The 16,867-nt window shown below is 45.1% G+C and overlaps 1 protein-coding gene across 6 annotated transcripts in view; it reads left to right on the forward strand.

The window, feature by feature from the left end:
* Nucleotides 1-16,867, forward strand: part of LOC121585983 (ras/Rap GTPase-activating protein SynGAP) — a 94,928-nt gene that overhangs the window by 69,028 nt on the left and 9,033 nt on the right. For all 6 annotated transcript variants that reach the window (XM_041902363.2, XM_041902365.2, XM_041902364.2 and 3 more), the window contains 15 exons: nucleotides 3,928-4,022; nucleotides 4,695-4,816; nucleotides 5,227-5,380; nucleotides 5,568-5,666; nucleotides 5,828-6,067; nucleotides 6,186-6,521; nucleotides 6,681-6,825; nucleotides 7,136-7,280; nucleotides 7,407-7,643; nucleotides 8,534-8,735; nucleotides 12,207-12,397; nucleotides 12,741-12,945; nucleotides 13,260-13,877; nucleotides 14,491-15,021; nucleotides 15,993-16,160. In XM_041902363.2, coding sequence (XP_041758297.1) covers nucleotides 3,928-4,022; nucleotides 4,695-4,816; nucleotides 5,227-5,380; nucleotides 5,568-5,666; nucleotides 5,828-6,067; nucleotides 6,186-6,521; nucleotides 6,681-6,825; nucleotides 7,136-7,280; nucleotides 7,407-7,643; nucleotides 8,534-8,735; nucleotides 12,207-12,397; nucleotides 12,741-12,945; nucleotides 13,260-13,877; nucleotides 14,491-15,021; nucleotides 15,993-16,160 — 3,488 coding nt within the window. The remainder of the gene's footprint in view (nucleotides 1-3,927; nucleotides 4,023-4,694; nucleotides 4,817-5,226; nucleotides 5,381-5,567; nucleotides 5,667-5,827; nucleotides 6,068-6,185; nucleotides 6,522-6,680; nucleotides 6,826-7,135; nucleotides 7,281-7,406; nucleotides 7,644-8,533; nucleotides 8,736-12,206; nucleotides 12,398-12,740; nucleotides 12,946-13,259; nucleotides 13,878-14,490; nucleotides 15,022-15,992; nucleotides 16,161-16,867) is intronic.

Consider the following 16,867-nt stretch of genomic DNA (forward strand, 5'->3'; position numbering starts at 1 on the left):
CTCTGTGGAGATGGGAGAACCTTTCAGAAAGACAACCATCTCTGCAGCACTCCACCAATCAGGCCTTTATGGTAGAGTGGCCAGACGGAAGCCACTCCTCAGTCAAAGGCACGACAGCCCGCTTGGAGTATGCCAAAAGGCACCTAAAGGACTCTCAGACCATGAGAAACAAGATTCTCTGGTCTGATGAAACCATGATTGAACTCTCTGAATGCCAAGCGCCACATCTGGAGGAAACCTGGCACCATCCCTACGCTGAAGCATGGTGGTGGCCGCATCATGCTGTGGGGATGTTTTTCAGCGGACTGGGAGACTAGTCAGGATCGAGGGAAAGATGAACGGAGCAAAGTACAGAGACATCCTTGTAGCGTCATACCCAAGAAGAATCGAGACTGTAATCGCTGCCAAAGGTGCTTCAACAAAGTACTGAGTAAAGGGTCTGAATACTTAAGTAAATGTAATACATCAGTTTTTTATTTGTAATAAATGTGCAAAAATGTCTATAAACCTGTTTTTGCTTTGTCATTATGGGGTATTGTGTGTAGATTGATGAAGAAAAAAACAAATTTAATCCATTTTAGAATACAGCTGTAACGAAACAAAATGTGGGAAAAGTCAAGGGGTCTGAATATTTTCCGAATTCCACTGTAGGCCTACTGCAGCTCTGATTGTTTATGCCGCATAGGTCTGTGTAGACTACGGGCTGAGTAGTGCGTGTCAATGCAATAGTAGTGCGTGCTACTCCAATATGTTCTGCCTACAACTAAATCTCTTGCATAGTTTGTTTTGTTTTGATATGTTGCATTGAAAGTGGATAATATTGCGTTGATTCGATCACAATTGCCACAGTAAAGGGAAAGCTTGATAGTGTTAACAGAGAAAACTCTAGAACAGTTGTCACCAACCATTTCTGAGTCAAGATCACTTTGAGTCAAAATGCAAGCCGAGATCTACCGCTCTGATTTTTATTTCACATGCCTTAACAAAACGTAAGCCTATGTAACATGAACCAATTAAAAACAGTACTGTAGCAATGAGGTTTGTGCAGTAAGCTATAGGTCCAATACATTATCACTGCTAAATGGCATATTATTATTATTATTATTATTATTATTATTATTATTATTATTATTATTATCACTGCATATTGACTTTGCTTGAATTGCCCAGCCAATGTATTGTTGTTTGGGCCATTTTTCTAAATTATATTTCAAAATTTGAAGTAGGCTATATGATCACACTGCTAATAGATCCGTTGTTGTATTACTTGTGAAGCACAGCTGAGTGAGCATACATTTAAATAATTTGCTTTTTATTTGTGTTTTACTGGGCTGATGGTGCCTGCATCTGATGGTCAGTCTCAGCGGAGGGAGAGAGCCTCTCAACATCCCTCTGCTCTCCCTTCCCTCCACTGACACTGACCAAAAAGGGACTCGTCTTCCAGCTGATGGAGAAACTCGAGTCGCACTGCATTATTTCTGGCTCATGCACAAATTCATGTTGTTACTGCTATGAACAGAGAAAGTTAAATATTCCTCGCTATTAAGAAAGACCAAAGCCGCTAATAATAACAACAATGCATGCCTATAGATACACTTTCCTACTCATTCATTACTGCTGCAGTGCTTGTTGTAGTGCTGAGTTGAAATAGGAAGAACGCACATTTTATGGCTTATAAAAGTGTTGAATACAAAGTGTTGACAGTGCTGAGTAAGAACTTAAACATGAACTCACTCATAAACATGAACGCATCTCTTTGCTGTATTCGTTGACAGTCTCTCTCTAGTCATGGTTTTAAATGTTGTGAAATCTCACAGTATCAACTTTGCTGTAGCTTTCTTTTATGTCTACTACGTTACCGCAGACACGGTAATCTGAGCCAACCGGTAAACGTATAGTGCACTTGATTTGCTCTCTGGGTCTGCTGGAAAGGAAGAGTTTGTACCTTCAGACATATGAAATGGTTCAAAATGGCAACAGTTCGCCTACCTGGCGTTAAGATTATGCAAAGAGTCAACATATGCAGTGTTGACCCTTCTTTTTCAAGACCTCTGCAATCCGCCCTGTCAATTAACTTCTGGGCTACATCCTGATTGATGGCAGCCCATTCTTGCATAATCAATGCTTGGAGTTTGTCAGAATTTGTGGGTTTTTGTTTGTCCACCCGCCTCTTGAGGATTGACCACAAGTTCTCAATGGGATTAAGGTCTGGGGAGTTTCCTGGCCATGGACCCAAAATGTCGATGTTTTGTTCCCCGAGCCACTTAGTTATCACTTTTGCCTTATGGCAAGGTGCTCCATCATGCTGGAAAAGGCATTGTTCGTCACCAAACTGTTCTTGGATGGTTGGGAGAAGTTGCTCTCGGAGGATGTGTTGGTACCATTCTTTATTCATGGCTGTGTTCTTAGGCAAAATTGTGAGTGAGCCCACTCCCTTGGCTGAGAAGCAACCCCACACATGAATGGTCTCACGATGCTTTACTGTTGGCATGACACAGGACTGATGGTAGCGCTCATCTTGTCTTCTCCGGACAAGCTTTTTTCCGGATGCCCCAAACAACCCAGTCCTCATTAGTCCAATCCCTGTACCTTTTGCAGAATATCGGTCTGTTCCTGATGTTTTTCCTGGAGAGAAGTGGCTTCCTCGCTGCCCTTCTTGACACCAGACCATCCTCCAAAAGTCTTCGCCTCACTGTGCGTGCAGATGCACTCACACCTGCCTGCTGCCATTCCTGAGCAAGCTCTGCACTGGTGGTGCCCCGATCCCGCAGCTGAATTAACTTTAGGAAACGGTCCTGGCGCTTGCTGGCCTTTCTTGGGCGCCCTGAAGCCTTCTTCACAACAATTGAACCTCTCTCCTTGAAGTTCTTGATGATCCGAAAAATGGTTGATTTAGGTGCAATCTTACTAGCAGCAATATCCTTGCCTGTGAAGCCCTTTTTGTGCAAAGCAATGATGATGGCACGTGTTTCCTTGCAGGTAACCATGGTTAACAGAGGAAGAACAATGATTTCAAGCACCACCCTCCTTTTAAAGCTTCCAGTCTGTTATTCTAACTCAATCAGCATGATCTCCAGCCTTGTCCTCGTCAACACTCACCTGTGTTAACGAGAGAATCACTGACATGATGTCAGCTGGTCCTTTTGTGGCAGGGCTGAAATGCAGTGGAAATGTTTTTGGAGTATTACGTTTATTTTCATGGCAAAGAGGGACTTTGCAATTAATTGCAATTCATCTGATCACTCTTCATAACATTCTGGAGTATATGCAAATTGCCATCATAAAAACTGAGGCAGCAGACTTTGTGAAAATTAATATTTGTGTCATTCTCAAAACTTGACCACGACTGTAGTATAGTAGAGGCAGTCCTTTTCATATATACTTGATTCCCCCAGTTGGCTAGCCAACTGAAGCTCCCTCAGCTACTTGACTCGATGGAGTCGGGGGAACAAAAGCGTTGACGCAGATGATAATTCTCATCTGTCCATATTCCAAGGAGCATTTTCATTTAGTCTGCCCGCCAGTTGGTGGTTATTTTCCATGTTCACGTAATTTTGCTGGTGGCCTACTTTTTGATCTGCTTCTGAATATAGACATACATTATGTGTACATATGGCTAGCATTTCTTTATTGTGTAGCTGACAAACTGTACTTGTGATTTCTTCATCCTTTATCTTGACCACAACCCTTCAAGCCTTTGGCATGACTAGTGAATGGCAGAGAGGGCCATAGGCGTAATGTGTAAGAACTAAGCACGGTACAACGTTTAGATATACATATATTACAATGGAACAAACATGCCTCTCTGACATTTAGAACTTCTCAGAATAAAAGTTTTTTTGTGTTTGTAATTTTGTTTGAATTTCGACTATTCTTGCACTTTTTCCCATGGTTATAGTTCCCCCCCTCTCTCTGTCTCTCTCATAGAGCACGCTCGCGCTCGCAGGAAGAGCATTGCCACTGCGAGACAGCCAAGCATGGAAATCCCTCCCACTGCCCCCCAACAACCCTTCAGACAACAAGTAAGTACTGGAACATGCTATATTACCTGTTTCCGTTATTATTGTGTCATTTTCACTTATTTTGAGCCATACAGTAAAGTGCTACCCATCCATATTAGCTTCACTTCCTGATCTCTATCAGTATTCTCCCTCATCTCCCTGTTCTCTTTTGTCCAGAGCAGAATTGATAATAGTGATATATAGTAGGCTAACTGTAATGCTACTAATTTACCGATTCCAAATTAAAAGTACAGCATAACAGTAAGGGATACACCTGTACATTTACACCAGTTCAACCCCAGAAGAGTACTCATGCCAGTTGAGTTTTCGAGTCTTCAAATAGGCTTACACCATCTTAGTGACTGAATTGGCATAGCCCACTGAAGCTTCATCTGTAGCCCAATAGCCTCCTCCAGTGGTCATCTGAAGGAAGCAAAACACAAACACTTCAAAAGTGGGTTCCTCTCCTCATCTCCTTACGTCCATCAGTACCACAACCACCACCACCACCACCAATAACATGGATTCCTGCTAACACTGATTTCGCAGATAGCGCCTATTTTGAAGAAGGGTTTAATGCACTGATTGTAAGTCGCTCTGGAGCGTCTTACAAGAGCTTCTGCTAAATTACTGCATTTTTTATGAAATGGACATCCCCACCTGTGTAATGGTCACCTCTCCTGTCCCCAACAGAGCTTCCTCAGTCGAAAGTTGAAGGGCTCCATCAAGAGGGCAAAGAGCCAGCCCAAACTGGATCGAACCAGCAGCTTCCGCCACATGATTCTACCCCGTTTCCGTAGTGCTGATCAGGAGAGGTAGCTAACGCTTTCCAAAAAGTTTGCATGTGTTACGTACACGGTTTCTGTTATACACTCTGTAAAGCTTTTATTATTTTTTTGTATTTACCTGGTGTTTTCCAATATGTACAGTATATGGTAACAGTGGTTACTTTTTGGTACTTATTGCAAGAATTTAACAAAATTTGTAACACTACCTGGTACCAAATTATATTTAGTAGTGCTTGTTTCAATGCAAGTAGTGCTTGTTTCAATTTAGTAGTGCTTGTTTCCCTTAACACTGTATTGGGACCACAGAGTATCTTAACCGCTCTCTCTCTCTCTCTCTCCTCTCTCTCTCTCTCTCTCTCTCTCTCTCTCTCTCTCTCTCTCTCGCTCTCTCTCTCTCCTCTCTCTCTCTCTCTCTCTCTCTCGATCTCTCTCTCAAGGACACGTCTAATGCAGAGCTTCAAGGAGTCCCACTCTCATGAGTCCCTGCTTTCCCCTAGCAGTGCAGCGGAGGCTCTGGACCTCACGCTGGATGAAGATGCTGTCATCAAACCTGTCCACTCCAGCATATTGGGCCAGGAGTACTGCTTTGAGGTGAGTGCCCTGCTGCCAGAAGAATAGTGTATAGTATCTCTCCTAATATTGAATCTAAAACATTTATTACAGCTCTGTTATCCCAGTTGATGTGTCATGGTGATAGCAATTGATCAACTGTTACACACTAACAAGCAACAAACAATATCATTGATGAATTCACTTCTATGTGTCTGTTTGACTGCAGGTGACCACCATTTCAGGGACAAAATGCTTTGCCTGCCGCTCGGCCGCTGAGAGAGACAAATGGATTGAGAATCTACAGAGAGCTGTCAAGCCCAACAAGGTGAACAAATAGAGAGGAACAAGGACCCTGCTTGCAGTCCACACTCAAAATGCCTTTCAGGCATTAAAAATGGAAAGATCATCTCCATTAGTTTCAGCAGTCTTCACCTCTCTCTCTCTCTCTCTCTCTCTCTCTCTCTCTCTCCAATGCTCCCATTTTAGGACAACAGTCGAAGGGTGGACAATGTGCTTAAGCTGTGGATCATTGAGGCCAGGGACCTTCCGCCTAAGAAGCGGTACTATTGCGAGCTGTGTCTGGATGACATGCTGTATGCGCGTACCACCAGCAAGCCCCGCACGGACACTGTCTTCTGGGGCGAGCACTTTGAGTTCAACAACTTGCCTGCCATTCGTAGCCTACGCCTGCACCTTTACAAGGAGACGGACAAAAAGCGACGCAAGGTGTGTGTCTGTGTCTGTGTCTGTCTATGGTGGTTGTATTTCTCCGTCTATCTTTGTGTTTGCAGAGTTACTCAAATATGTATTTTTATTCTATTCTCCATTCTGTTCTCTAACCTAGGAGAAGAGCACTTACCTCGGCCTGGTCACTATCCCCATATCGAGCATCACAGGCAGGCAGTTCGTGGAGCAGTGGTACCCGGTGATCCAGCCCAGTGCTTTGGCTAAGGGTGGCGGTGTAGGCGGTGGCAAGGTCATCAATGCCTCAATCCGCCTCAAGTCCCGTTACCAGACCATGAGTATCCTGCCCATGGAGCTGTACAAGGAGTTCGCTGAGTACATCACCAATAACTACCGTACGCTGTGTGCCGTGCTGGAGCCTCTGCTCAGTGTCAAAAGCAAAGAGGAGGTGGCGTTCGCATTGGTGCACATTCTCCAGAGCACGGGCAAGGCCAAGGTAGGAAGACACTAAAGCAGGGGTGGCCAAGCACTCCTGTTGGAGAGTAACCCCTTTCTGAGCTTTTTGTAAATGAGGCCTGTAGCATCTTTCCTGGCCGCTGGGTCTGCTGTACAATGTGTTTGTGTTGTTTGTTTGAGGAGCATGTTCTTTTTTCAGGATTTCCTGTCAGACATGGCGATGTGCGAGGTGGATAGATTCATGGAACGAGAGCATCTGATCTTTCGAGAGAACACCCTTGCTACTAAAGCCATAGAGGAGTACCTCAAATTGATAGGGCACCGGTACCTCAAGGATGCTATAGGTACAACTCTAAATTATTTAATTGTATACCAATACCAGTGTAAAATGACCAAATCCAGACCTGGGTTCAAATACTATTTGAAATCGTTCAAATACTTTGAGCGTTTGCTTTAGCCTGCCTGGAGTGCCAGGTGCGCGGGCTTTGCACTTTTAGGACTTTTTTATTGAACAGGCAAGCTCAATCAAGCACAGCTAAAGTATTTGAAATGATGAGTGACAATGATGTTGATGAGAAGACTATGATGATGATGGTGATGGGGATGAAGAAGAAGATACTGATGAGGATTAACGGACGGTTGTCTCGTTGACAGGGGAGTTCATTCGAGCTTTATATGAGTCAGAGGAGAATTGTGAAGTGGATCCCATGCGCACTCCACCGTCTGTCCTGGCCGACCACCAAGCCAATCTTCGCATGTGCTGCGAGCTGGCACTCTGCAAGATTGTCAACTCTCATTGGTCAGAAATTCTTCCACATGACTATGCCATTGTACAAATTTGTCAGTAACACAGCCTTCTTTTCTAGTATGGTGGGCTGGAAAATAAAGTACTATTCTATCCTTCTATCCTACCCTTTTATTCTAGTGTGTTTCCGCGGGAGTTGAAGGACGTCTTTGCCTCCTGGAGGGTCCGGTGTGCCGAGCGGGGAAGGGAGGACATCGCAGACCGCCTCATCAGCTCCTCCCTCTTTCTACGCTTCCTGTGTCCCGCCATCATGTCGCCCTCTCTCTTCAACCTCACCCAGGAGTACCCCGGAGAGCGGACATCCCGCACTCTTACCCTCATCGCCAAGGTGGTGCAGAACCTGGCCAGCTTCTCCAAGTCAGTCACTACCTTCCCTTCCATGTAGCCTTCCCTTTCTTTTACCATTAACTTTCTTTTTAGCCTTTCCTCCTATGTACCATTTCCTTCCACGTAGCCTTCCCTTTTTTTGCATTACCTTTCTTTTAGCCTTCCCTCACATTTAGCCTCCCCTCACCTGTCCTGTAACAATTAACCTGCCTTTCCCCAAATTATTCAGTATGTCCACTACCAGCCACTACCAGCCAAGCCTTGATAAGTCATTATCTATGTCCTCAACCAGTTACTCTTCCAGGAACCAATCCATTAATTATTTCCATGACATTACGATGGGGTCATACATGCTTATGACTTGCTTAAATCTTACTATGCATTATAACTGTATCATAATACATTATATCAGTCAGCGTGAAGTAAAGTATTACTAAATATGTTTTTCCTTTGGTGACAGTGAATGAAGATTTCATCCAACATGATTGTCCACAAACAAGATGATTGTGCACAAAAGTGACTGTAACAGGTTTCAATGGCACAAATGTTCAGAGGGTGGAGAAGTCTGTCTGCACAGAAATTATTTGTTTTAGCGATGTTCTTGTCACATTGCAGACAAGGTTACAGTACGAATAATTCAATTCTCCCCCTCACTTTTCATACTGTATCCTTTCATCTTCCTCACCTGCTCTTTCATTCTTTGCATTCTCACACTGTCTGTCTCCCCTCTCTTGTTTTCTCTCCATACCCCCTTATCACTATTTCTCTGTACTCCTCCATACTATATATCTTGTCCCTTTCTCCCTCAATCTTTCACTGTCTGTGGGAACTTCTTTCTCTCTTTCCCCCATTGTCTCCCTTTTTTACCCCCCACTCTCTCTCTCTATGCTCCCCCACACTGCTGTCTTTTCTCCCCTCAGGTTTAGTGGCAAAGAGGACCACATGTGTTTCATGAACGAGTTTTTGGAGATGGAGTGGGGCTCCATGCAGCAGTTCCTGTACGAGATCTCGAACATGGATACGGGGAGCAACGCAGGGGGCTTTGAGGGCTACATCGACCTGGGCAGGGAGCTGTCGGTGCTCCACAGCCTGCTGTGGGAAGTCATGGCACAACTGAGCAAGGTAATGTGGAATGTAACCTAGTCCCCAAACTATTGTGCACAGCGCATACAGTGCCATCGGAAAGTATTCAGACCCGTTGACTTTTTCCATATTTTGTTGTTACAGCCTTATTCTAAAATTGATTAAATCGTTTTTTTCCCTCATCAATCTGCACACAATACCCCATAATGACAAAGCAAAAACTGAAATATTACATTTACATAAGTATTCAGACCCTTTACTCAGTACTTTGTTGAAGCACCTTTGGCAGCGATTACAGCCTCGAGTCTTCTTGGGTATGACGCTTGGCACACCTGTATTTGGGGAGTTTCTCCCATTCTTCTCTGCAGATCCTCTCAAGCTCTGTCAGGTTGGATGGGGAGCGTTGCTGCACAGCTATTTTCAGGTCTCTCCAAAGATGTTCGATCGGGTTCAAGTCTGGGCTCTGGCTGGGCCACTCAATGACATTCAGAGACTTGTCCCAAAGCCACTCCTGCGTTGTCTTGGCTGTTGGAAGGTGAACCTTCGCCCCAGTCTGAGGTCCTGAGTGCTCTGGAGCAGGCTTTCATCAAGGATCTCTCTGTACTTTACTCAGTTCATCTTTCCCTTGATCCTGACGAGTCTCCCAGTCCCTGTCGCTGAAAAACATCCCCACAGCATGATGCTGCCACCACCATGCTTCACCATAGGGATGGTGCCAGGTTTCCTCCAGACGTGACACTTGGCATTCAGGCCAAAGAGTTAATTCTTGGTTTCATCAGACCAGAGAATCCCCAGTATTCCATTGCCTTTTGGCAAACTCCAAGCGGGCTGTCATGTGCCTTTTACTGAGGAGTGGCTTCCGTCTGACCACTCTACCATAAAGGCCCTTCTCCCCCGATTGCTCAGTTTGGCCGGGCGGCCAGCTCTAGGAAGAGTCTTGGTGGTTCCAAACATCTTCCATTTAAGAATGATGGAGGCCACTGTGTTCTTGGGGACCTTCAATGCTGCATAAATGTTTTGGTACCCTTCCCCAGATCTGTGCCTTGACACAATCCTGTCTCTGAGCTCTACGGACAATTCCTTCGACCTAATGGCTTGGTTTTTGCTCTGACATGCACTGTCAACTGTGGGACCTTATATAGACAGGTGTGTGCCTTTCCAAATCATGTCCAATCAGTTGGATTTATCACAGGTGGACTCCAATCAAGTTGTAGAAACATCTCAAGGATGATCAATGGAAACAGGATGCACCTGAGCTCAATTTCGCGTCTCATAGCAAAGGGTCTGAGTACTTATGTAAATACATTTCTTTCTTTTTCTTTTTCTTTTTTTGCAAACATTTCTAAGAACCTGTTTTCACTTTGTCATTATGGGGTATTGTGAGTAGATTGCTGAGGAAATATTTTTATTTAATCCATTTTAGAATAAGGCTGTAATGTAACAAAATGTGGAAAAAGTCAAGGGGTCGGAATACTTTCCGAAGGCACTGTATAAGCCTGGGACATCAACGATTCAAAGTTGGCCTTAGTGGGAGTGACCATAGAATTCTATGGGAGTGACCTTACTGAGTAAAGTATTTGTCATCATTTAATTTGAGCGAATCACACGACTGTAAGGCGTGTCTCCAAATGGAGGCAGGACCTGGCACAAGACACCTACAGGGTAGGGGGAAGGTGTTGTGGGAGATGATTGGCTGGTAGATTAAGCCAATGCCTAAGTTTCTCCCAATCTTTCTGTATAATTGGCTAACGAAGGCCAAGTTTGACGTGTTGGTCCACCAGACTCTTGGGGGATTTGGGCAGAATTGTCTGGGAACGAGATTATGTGGAATGTGACTGCCTAGGTTCGAACCCTGGTCTTCTGCACAACACACACATGCGTAAACCCACAGAATCTAAAGCCTGGTCATAGTCTTCAGGTCTCAGGCAAGGTTAATCATCACCCGTGCCATTACATGAAGAAAAAAACTGTCGCTTCACACATGAACCGAAGGGCAAAAGGAAGATTAAATCAAATCTTGGAGGACAATGGAAGTTGACTTAAAAATACTTATTTATTATTAAAACCCATGTTTTGGCGTATACTGTACCCTTCCTTGGGATATTGCATCCTAAATGCATTCGTTTTGATAATAAATAAGTGTTTTTGAGGACAAATTCCATTGTCCTCCAAGAGTTGCTGAATATTTTCCCATCTCCAGCTGAGCAAGGTAACAGCAACACCTGCCACATTTTTTTTCACGGCTTGAGCCACGACTGATTACACTCCTGCTGTTGTCAATGCTGCCTGCTACACTGGCCACATGAGGAGGAGCATGTTAGTGAAGCAGCAAGGCATTAGGCATGCCTTTTATCGCAAACAAGTAACTTTTTCTATTTGCGTCTTTGAAGTGTAAAAATAAATATAAAGTGGCTGTAATACAGATCTAATAAGCTTTTCTTCTGCTGATATACCTCCTGCTACTGGTTTCCCTCCCCCACCCCTTTACGCCTCTTCTCTCACCACCTCTTGGCTAAAATCCATTTGTATTTTCACTCCCTCCACTCCCGCTGTTCACTTGACTGAATTCCATTTATATTTTGGCTCCCTTCACTCTGTTCACTTTAAATAGGCAGAATCCATTTTAGAGGGAGCATGCAAATGTTTTGGAGAACTGGTAAATATAATTTAAGTGAAACTGAAAGGGGAGTGAATGAGGGGAAGGAAAATCACTTTTAATTGTCTGAGATCAAAATAAGCAAGCCTTTTCTAAAATCATAACAGTAGGGTAAAATGACACATCTGGAAAATCTATACCTCAACTGAAATATTGGACACCTCCAACTCTTGGGATTCCCCATGTAATCAATGAGTGGAGTGAGCGACTGAACACGTTTGTTTTAATTGAGCCTGTGGCTGCATCTCAATAGTCTACAGTGGCTTCCTCCCTTTGTCTCCCTTCCTCCATGTGCACTGTTCTGAGAACACAAAACAGGTGATAGCAATATGGTTGACTTCTGCTTTCGCCTGCTCAGCTCCTTCACCTCAGTGTAGATGAATGAGAGGAAAAGAAGCCACTCTAGACTATTCAGATGTAGCCAGAGTCTCTCCATAATCCCTGTATCCCAATTCCCAGTCCTTTCTCCAGAATTGTACACTTATGCACTCCTCCCCACTCATTTATAACCATGGAATTGGTGGAGGCATGGGCTAGATCAGGGCTGTTCAAGTCCGGTTCTGGAGGACCGAAACACTTCTCGTTTCTGTTTTTAACTGGTAGTTAATTGCACTCACCTCGTATCCCAGGTCTGAATCAGTCCCTGGTTAGAAGGAGAGGATGAAAACCAGAAGGGTTTTGGCCCTCCAGGACTGGAAATTAACAGCCCTGCGCTAAATAGAGGTTCCACCACATTTCTTATAACAGTATTTTCCTTTTAAATCCATGAATGGAAGTGAACAAGTGACACTTCAGGAGAAAGGGCAGAATTGGGGATAAACAGTCCCATTTTTTCATTATGCTTTGTCTCCCAGGACGCTATTCTGAAGCTTGGTCCCTTGCCACGTCTGCTGAATGACATCAGTGTAGCCTTGAGGAACCCCCAGCTCCACCGGCAGGCCAGCCACCAGCCAGACAGGCAGCAGGACAGGCTCATCACACGGCCCTCCTTCAATCGCCTGGTATCATCCGATTTCCAGAGCCTCATGATGCGGGACCTCAACAGGTAACTGCTCTGGACTTAAACACACAATCTGTGTAAGATTTCTTGAGGTTCAATGGTCATTTAACAATTGATATGCATTGATTCTTGAAAACATAAGTTATAAATGCCTTATTCATTTAGTACAACTGTTTCACCTTTATCGTAATACAACAGCTATGGTTGTACAATTTCATTGTTGATGCTTTCGGTTGTCGTTTGAGTCTTTGTAAACAAACAATGTTGATGCAAAGAGAGGTGGGGTATGAGCCTTGGGGGTGACCTAAAATATACACTGTATTATAGCTTTAAAATACAGCCCCTGACAATGGTAACAATGATAGATAATGAGGATGATCATCCCCAGCTCAATAGACATCTCCCGTCTCCCCTCCCCAACCTCTGGATTATCTGGGGGTGGGGTCCTATCGTCTCACGTAAGCATGGGAAGCTTTGCAGAACGAGACCCCCGCGGCTCAAAGGACGTTTTCTACGTGACCCGTCCCCCCTTGGCTCGGTCCAGCCCTGCATACTGCACAAGCAGTTCTGATATCACTGAGCCAGACCCAAAGGTAAACTTTGATGCATCGATTTATCGCCACTAACAGACAGCAGTGAATTTACTAACAAAAACTTTGAGTTGGACACATACACTGAGTATACAAAACATTAAGAAGACCTGCTCTTTCCATGACATAAACTGACCAGGTGAATCCAGGTGAACGCTATGATCCTAATGTTTGGTATACTCAGTGTATATTACAACTTGTAATTTACCTCAAAATGTAGTTATGAATGATCCCAATCACTAAATAGTGAACATTATTATAAGTGACATAATAATAGGTTATTCCAGTTGACAGGTTATGTTCTCTCTCTCTCCTAGGTCCTCAGTGTTAACAAAAGCGTGTCCATGATGGACCTGCAGGACTCACGCATGAATAGCATCTCCAACCTCCATTCAGTGGGCGATATGCTCAACTCCTCCCAGGCCTCCATAGCAGGCCTGGGCCACAGTTTTGGGAACCTGGGCGGCCCGCTTCGCATGGGAGGCCACATGTCCGCCGGTGGCTCGGGGAGCTCCGGCTTGAGGCTAAGCCAGATGGGGGGACCCCTTCACCACATGGGGGGTCCCACCGACTCTCTCTCCCAGCAGCAGCAGCATGCGGCAGCTGCCATGCACTTCCCCCTCTCCTTCCAGAACCCCCTCTTCCATCTGGCTGCTGACGGCCCTCGGGGTCAGCCCCACAGTCGTCCTCAGGCCCAGCCGCCTCCCCCTCCGCTCTTGTTGGCCTCGGAGCTTGACAATTCCAACCACCAACAGGGCTACGTGCGAGCGTTCGGCCAAGGTGGCTTCTCGCGCAGCGAGGACCTGTCGGCCCTGCGGCCACAGAGCAGTCTGGTGCAGCCCAGTGTTGTCCACTCGCACAGCTACAGTGACGACTACACGCGGCAGAACCAGAACGCTGAATACGCCCGGCGCCAGCTTTCGCTGCAAGTGCAGGTCGGTATTCCAGGAAAATATCACTAATTCAATTTCAATTCAATTCAACTTTATTCATTCCGGTAGCAGCATCTAAGATGACACTGTCAGAGCCTAAGTGCACGTTAACAAGAATACATCTCTTCATACTAAACATACACCACACAATGCATGTAACACCTCATGTAGACATTACATTTAGCAATCAGGCTGTTGCAGACTGTTGTTTCGGTCTGTTGCATTAATAAACCCCATCATAGATTTCAATTGATATTTCATTTAAAAATAAATGGACAAGAATGAAATCACCCAGGAGTCACTTTTTAGAGGCAGTGATAGTGAAATGTACAGTATCTGCCTATTGTTTGCATGAGTAGACGCTTGAAAAACAAGTTAGACAGGGATTGTCCAATTAAAAGGGATTGTCCAATTAAAAGGGATTGTCCAATTAAATTGACTTCACAACCAGTCTTCATCTCCTTCCTTGTCTCTCCTCTTACACTCTCTCCCTCTCTCTCCCTCTCCTATAGTATTTGATCTCAAATACTGTATCTTTTTTTTCTAAATATTTCCTGCCACCCTCCCTCCCTCCGTCTCCCTCTTTTCCTTTTCCCGCCCACCCTCTCTCTCTCAGGAGAATCTCCAGCAGCAGATTCTTATGGGAATAACCTCTCAGACGGCCACAGGCACGGGCACTCCCACCTCCTTGGCCACTCCCCCCTCCACCGTGCATTCTGTCCATCATGGCTCCGTAGCACCGCCTCCCCCGCAGCGCCTCAAATCCCAGCTGTCCATCAGCCCCGGGGCTACCTCCACCCCTCCCAAGGCCCGCCCCCAGAGCAGGAACCTCCTTCTCCAGTCGCCCGACTCCAGCTTTGGCGGCAGGCAGCCCTCGCCACAGCAACAACAGCAGCAGCAGCAGTTGTCCGTCAAACAGTCTGACAGCCCAGCCCCTGGGCTCCCACACCAGTCGAGCTCTGCCAGGGACGGCCAGGGGGCGCCACAAGGGGGCAACGGAGAGACCACAGACACCCCGACTAAGAGCACCAAGCAGCCTCAGACCACAGACACCCCAACTAAGAGCACCAAGCAGCCTCAGCCGCAGCCCCAGCAGCAGCAGCAGCCTCCACAGCAGCACCTGCTCAAGCCTACAGTCAATAAACAGGTCTATTGCTGGAATGCCATGGGCTCTGTGTTGGAACCATGTTAGTCCACTGAGACTAAAGCCTTGGCATTAGCTCTGGGTCTCAGGCAAGGTTACTCGTCACAAACCACCTCGGCTACATGTGAAATCAAACCTGTTAATAACCAGGGCCAATATTAATCACACTTCTGTGATTCTCAGAATCTCAGCTGATTTAGGATGAGGGATCACTGAGGAAGCTTAGCCTGTGTCACAACTTCAGTGTCATGAACATGTAATTTGTGTTCGATTTTAACCAAATCTATATTTGGTCCCAGTTCCCTACATGTTTTGCATAATGTAAAAATGATGTAGTGTAATGTAAATGTAACATCAAAGAAAATCTGATTATGTATTGAACGCTATTGTTTGAACATTACAGGCATATTGTAAAAATCGAAGCACTTGTCCAAAGGTCAGTCCAAAGAGATACATGTAGAAAATGGATAGCCAACCAAAAAGCACAGAAAAGTGTTGCTGGTTTAGCTAGTAATTTAGACCACTGCGCCCCGAGTGGCGCAGTGGTCTAAGGCACTGCATTGCAGTGCTAGCTGTGCCACTAGAGATCCTGGTTCGAATCCACGCTCTGTCGTAGCCGGCCGCGACCGGGAGACCCATGGGGCGGCGCACAATTGGCCCAGGGTAGGGGAGGGAATGGCCGGCAGGGATGTAGCTCAGTTGGTAGAGCATGGCGTTTGCAACGCCAGGGTTGTGGGTTTGATTCCCATGGGGGGCCAGTATGAAAAATATAATGTATGCACTCCCTAACTGTAAGTCGCTCTGGATAAGAGTGTCTGCTAAATTACTAAAATGTAAATGAAATTTAAGCCATCTGCCTTAACAGGTTAGAACAAATCACAAGCTTTCTGAGATAGGAGTACCTTATTGTCTTGATAGCATGATCATGCGATTTCTGAGCCTCTTCCTGTATCATCTTGCCTCTTTGCTTTCAGGGTTCTCAGTCCCCCTCCACCCTGACCCCCAACGAGCGCACTGTGGCCTGGGTGTCTAACATGCCACACCTCTCTGCCGACATCGAAATATTGCGTAGCTCATCGAACCTTGAGGACCTTAAGCTGAAGGAGTACTCCAAGAGCATGGATGAGTCACGCATGGATAGGGTGAGTCTATTTTGAGGTTTATGAAGGTGTTCTTAATGTTTTGTATACTCAGTATATTTTATTTTATTTTAATTAATTGTTTTATTTCACCTTTATTTAACCAGGTAAGCCAGTTGAGAACAAGTTCTCATTTACAACTGCGTCCTGGCCAAGATAAAGCAAAGCAGTGCGATAAAAACAACAACACAGAGTTACATAAAAAAAACATAAAGTAAAAAAAATTACTACAGAAAATATATATACAGTGTGTGCAAATGTAGCAAGTTATGGAGGTAAGGCAATAAATAGGCTATAGTGCAAAATAATTACAATTAGTATTAACACTGGAATGCTAGATGTGCAAGAGATTATGTGCAAATAGAGATACTGGGGTGCAAAAGAGCAAAATAAATAACAATATAGGGATGAGGTAGTTGGGTGGGCTAATTTCAGATGGGCTGTGTACAGGTGCAGTGATCGGTAAGGTGCTCTGACAACTGATGCTTAAAGTTAGTGAGGGAGATAAGAGTCTCCAGCTTCAGAGATTTTTGCAATTCGTTCCAGTCATTGGCAGCAGAGAACTGGAAGGAATGGCGGCCAAAGGAGGTGTTGACTTTGGGGATGACCAGTGAGATATACCTGCTGGAGCGCAGACTACGGGTGGGTGCTGCTATGGTGACCAATGAGCTAAGATAAGGCGGGGATTTGCCTAGCAGTGATTTATAGAT

Source organism: Coregonus clupeaformis, chromosome 17 (genome assembly GCF_020615455.1).
Source record: "Coregonus clupeaformis isolate EN_2021a chromosome 17, ASM2061545v1, whole genome shotgun sequence".
Classification (NCBI taxonomy): domain Eukaryota; kingdom Metazoa; phylum Chordata; class Actinopteri; order Salmoniformes; family Salmonidae; genus Coregonus; species Coregonus clupeaformis.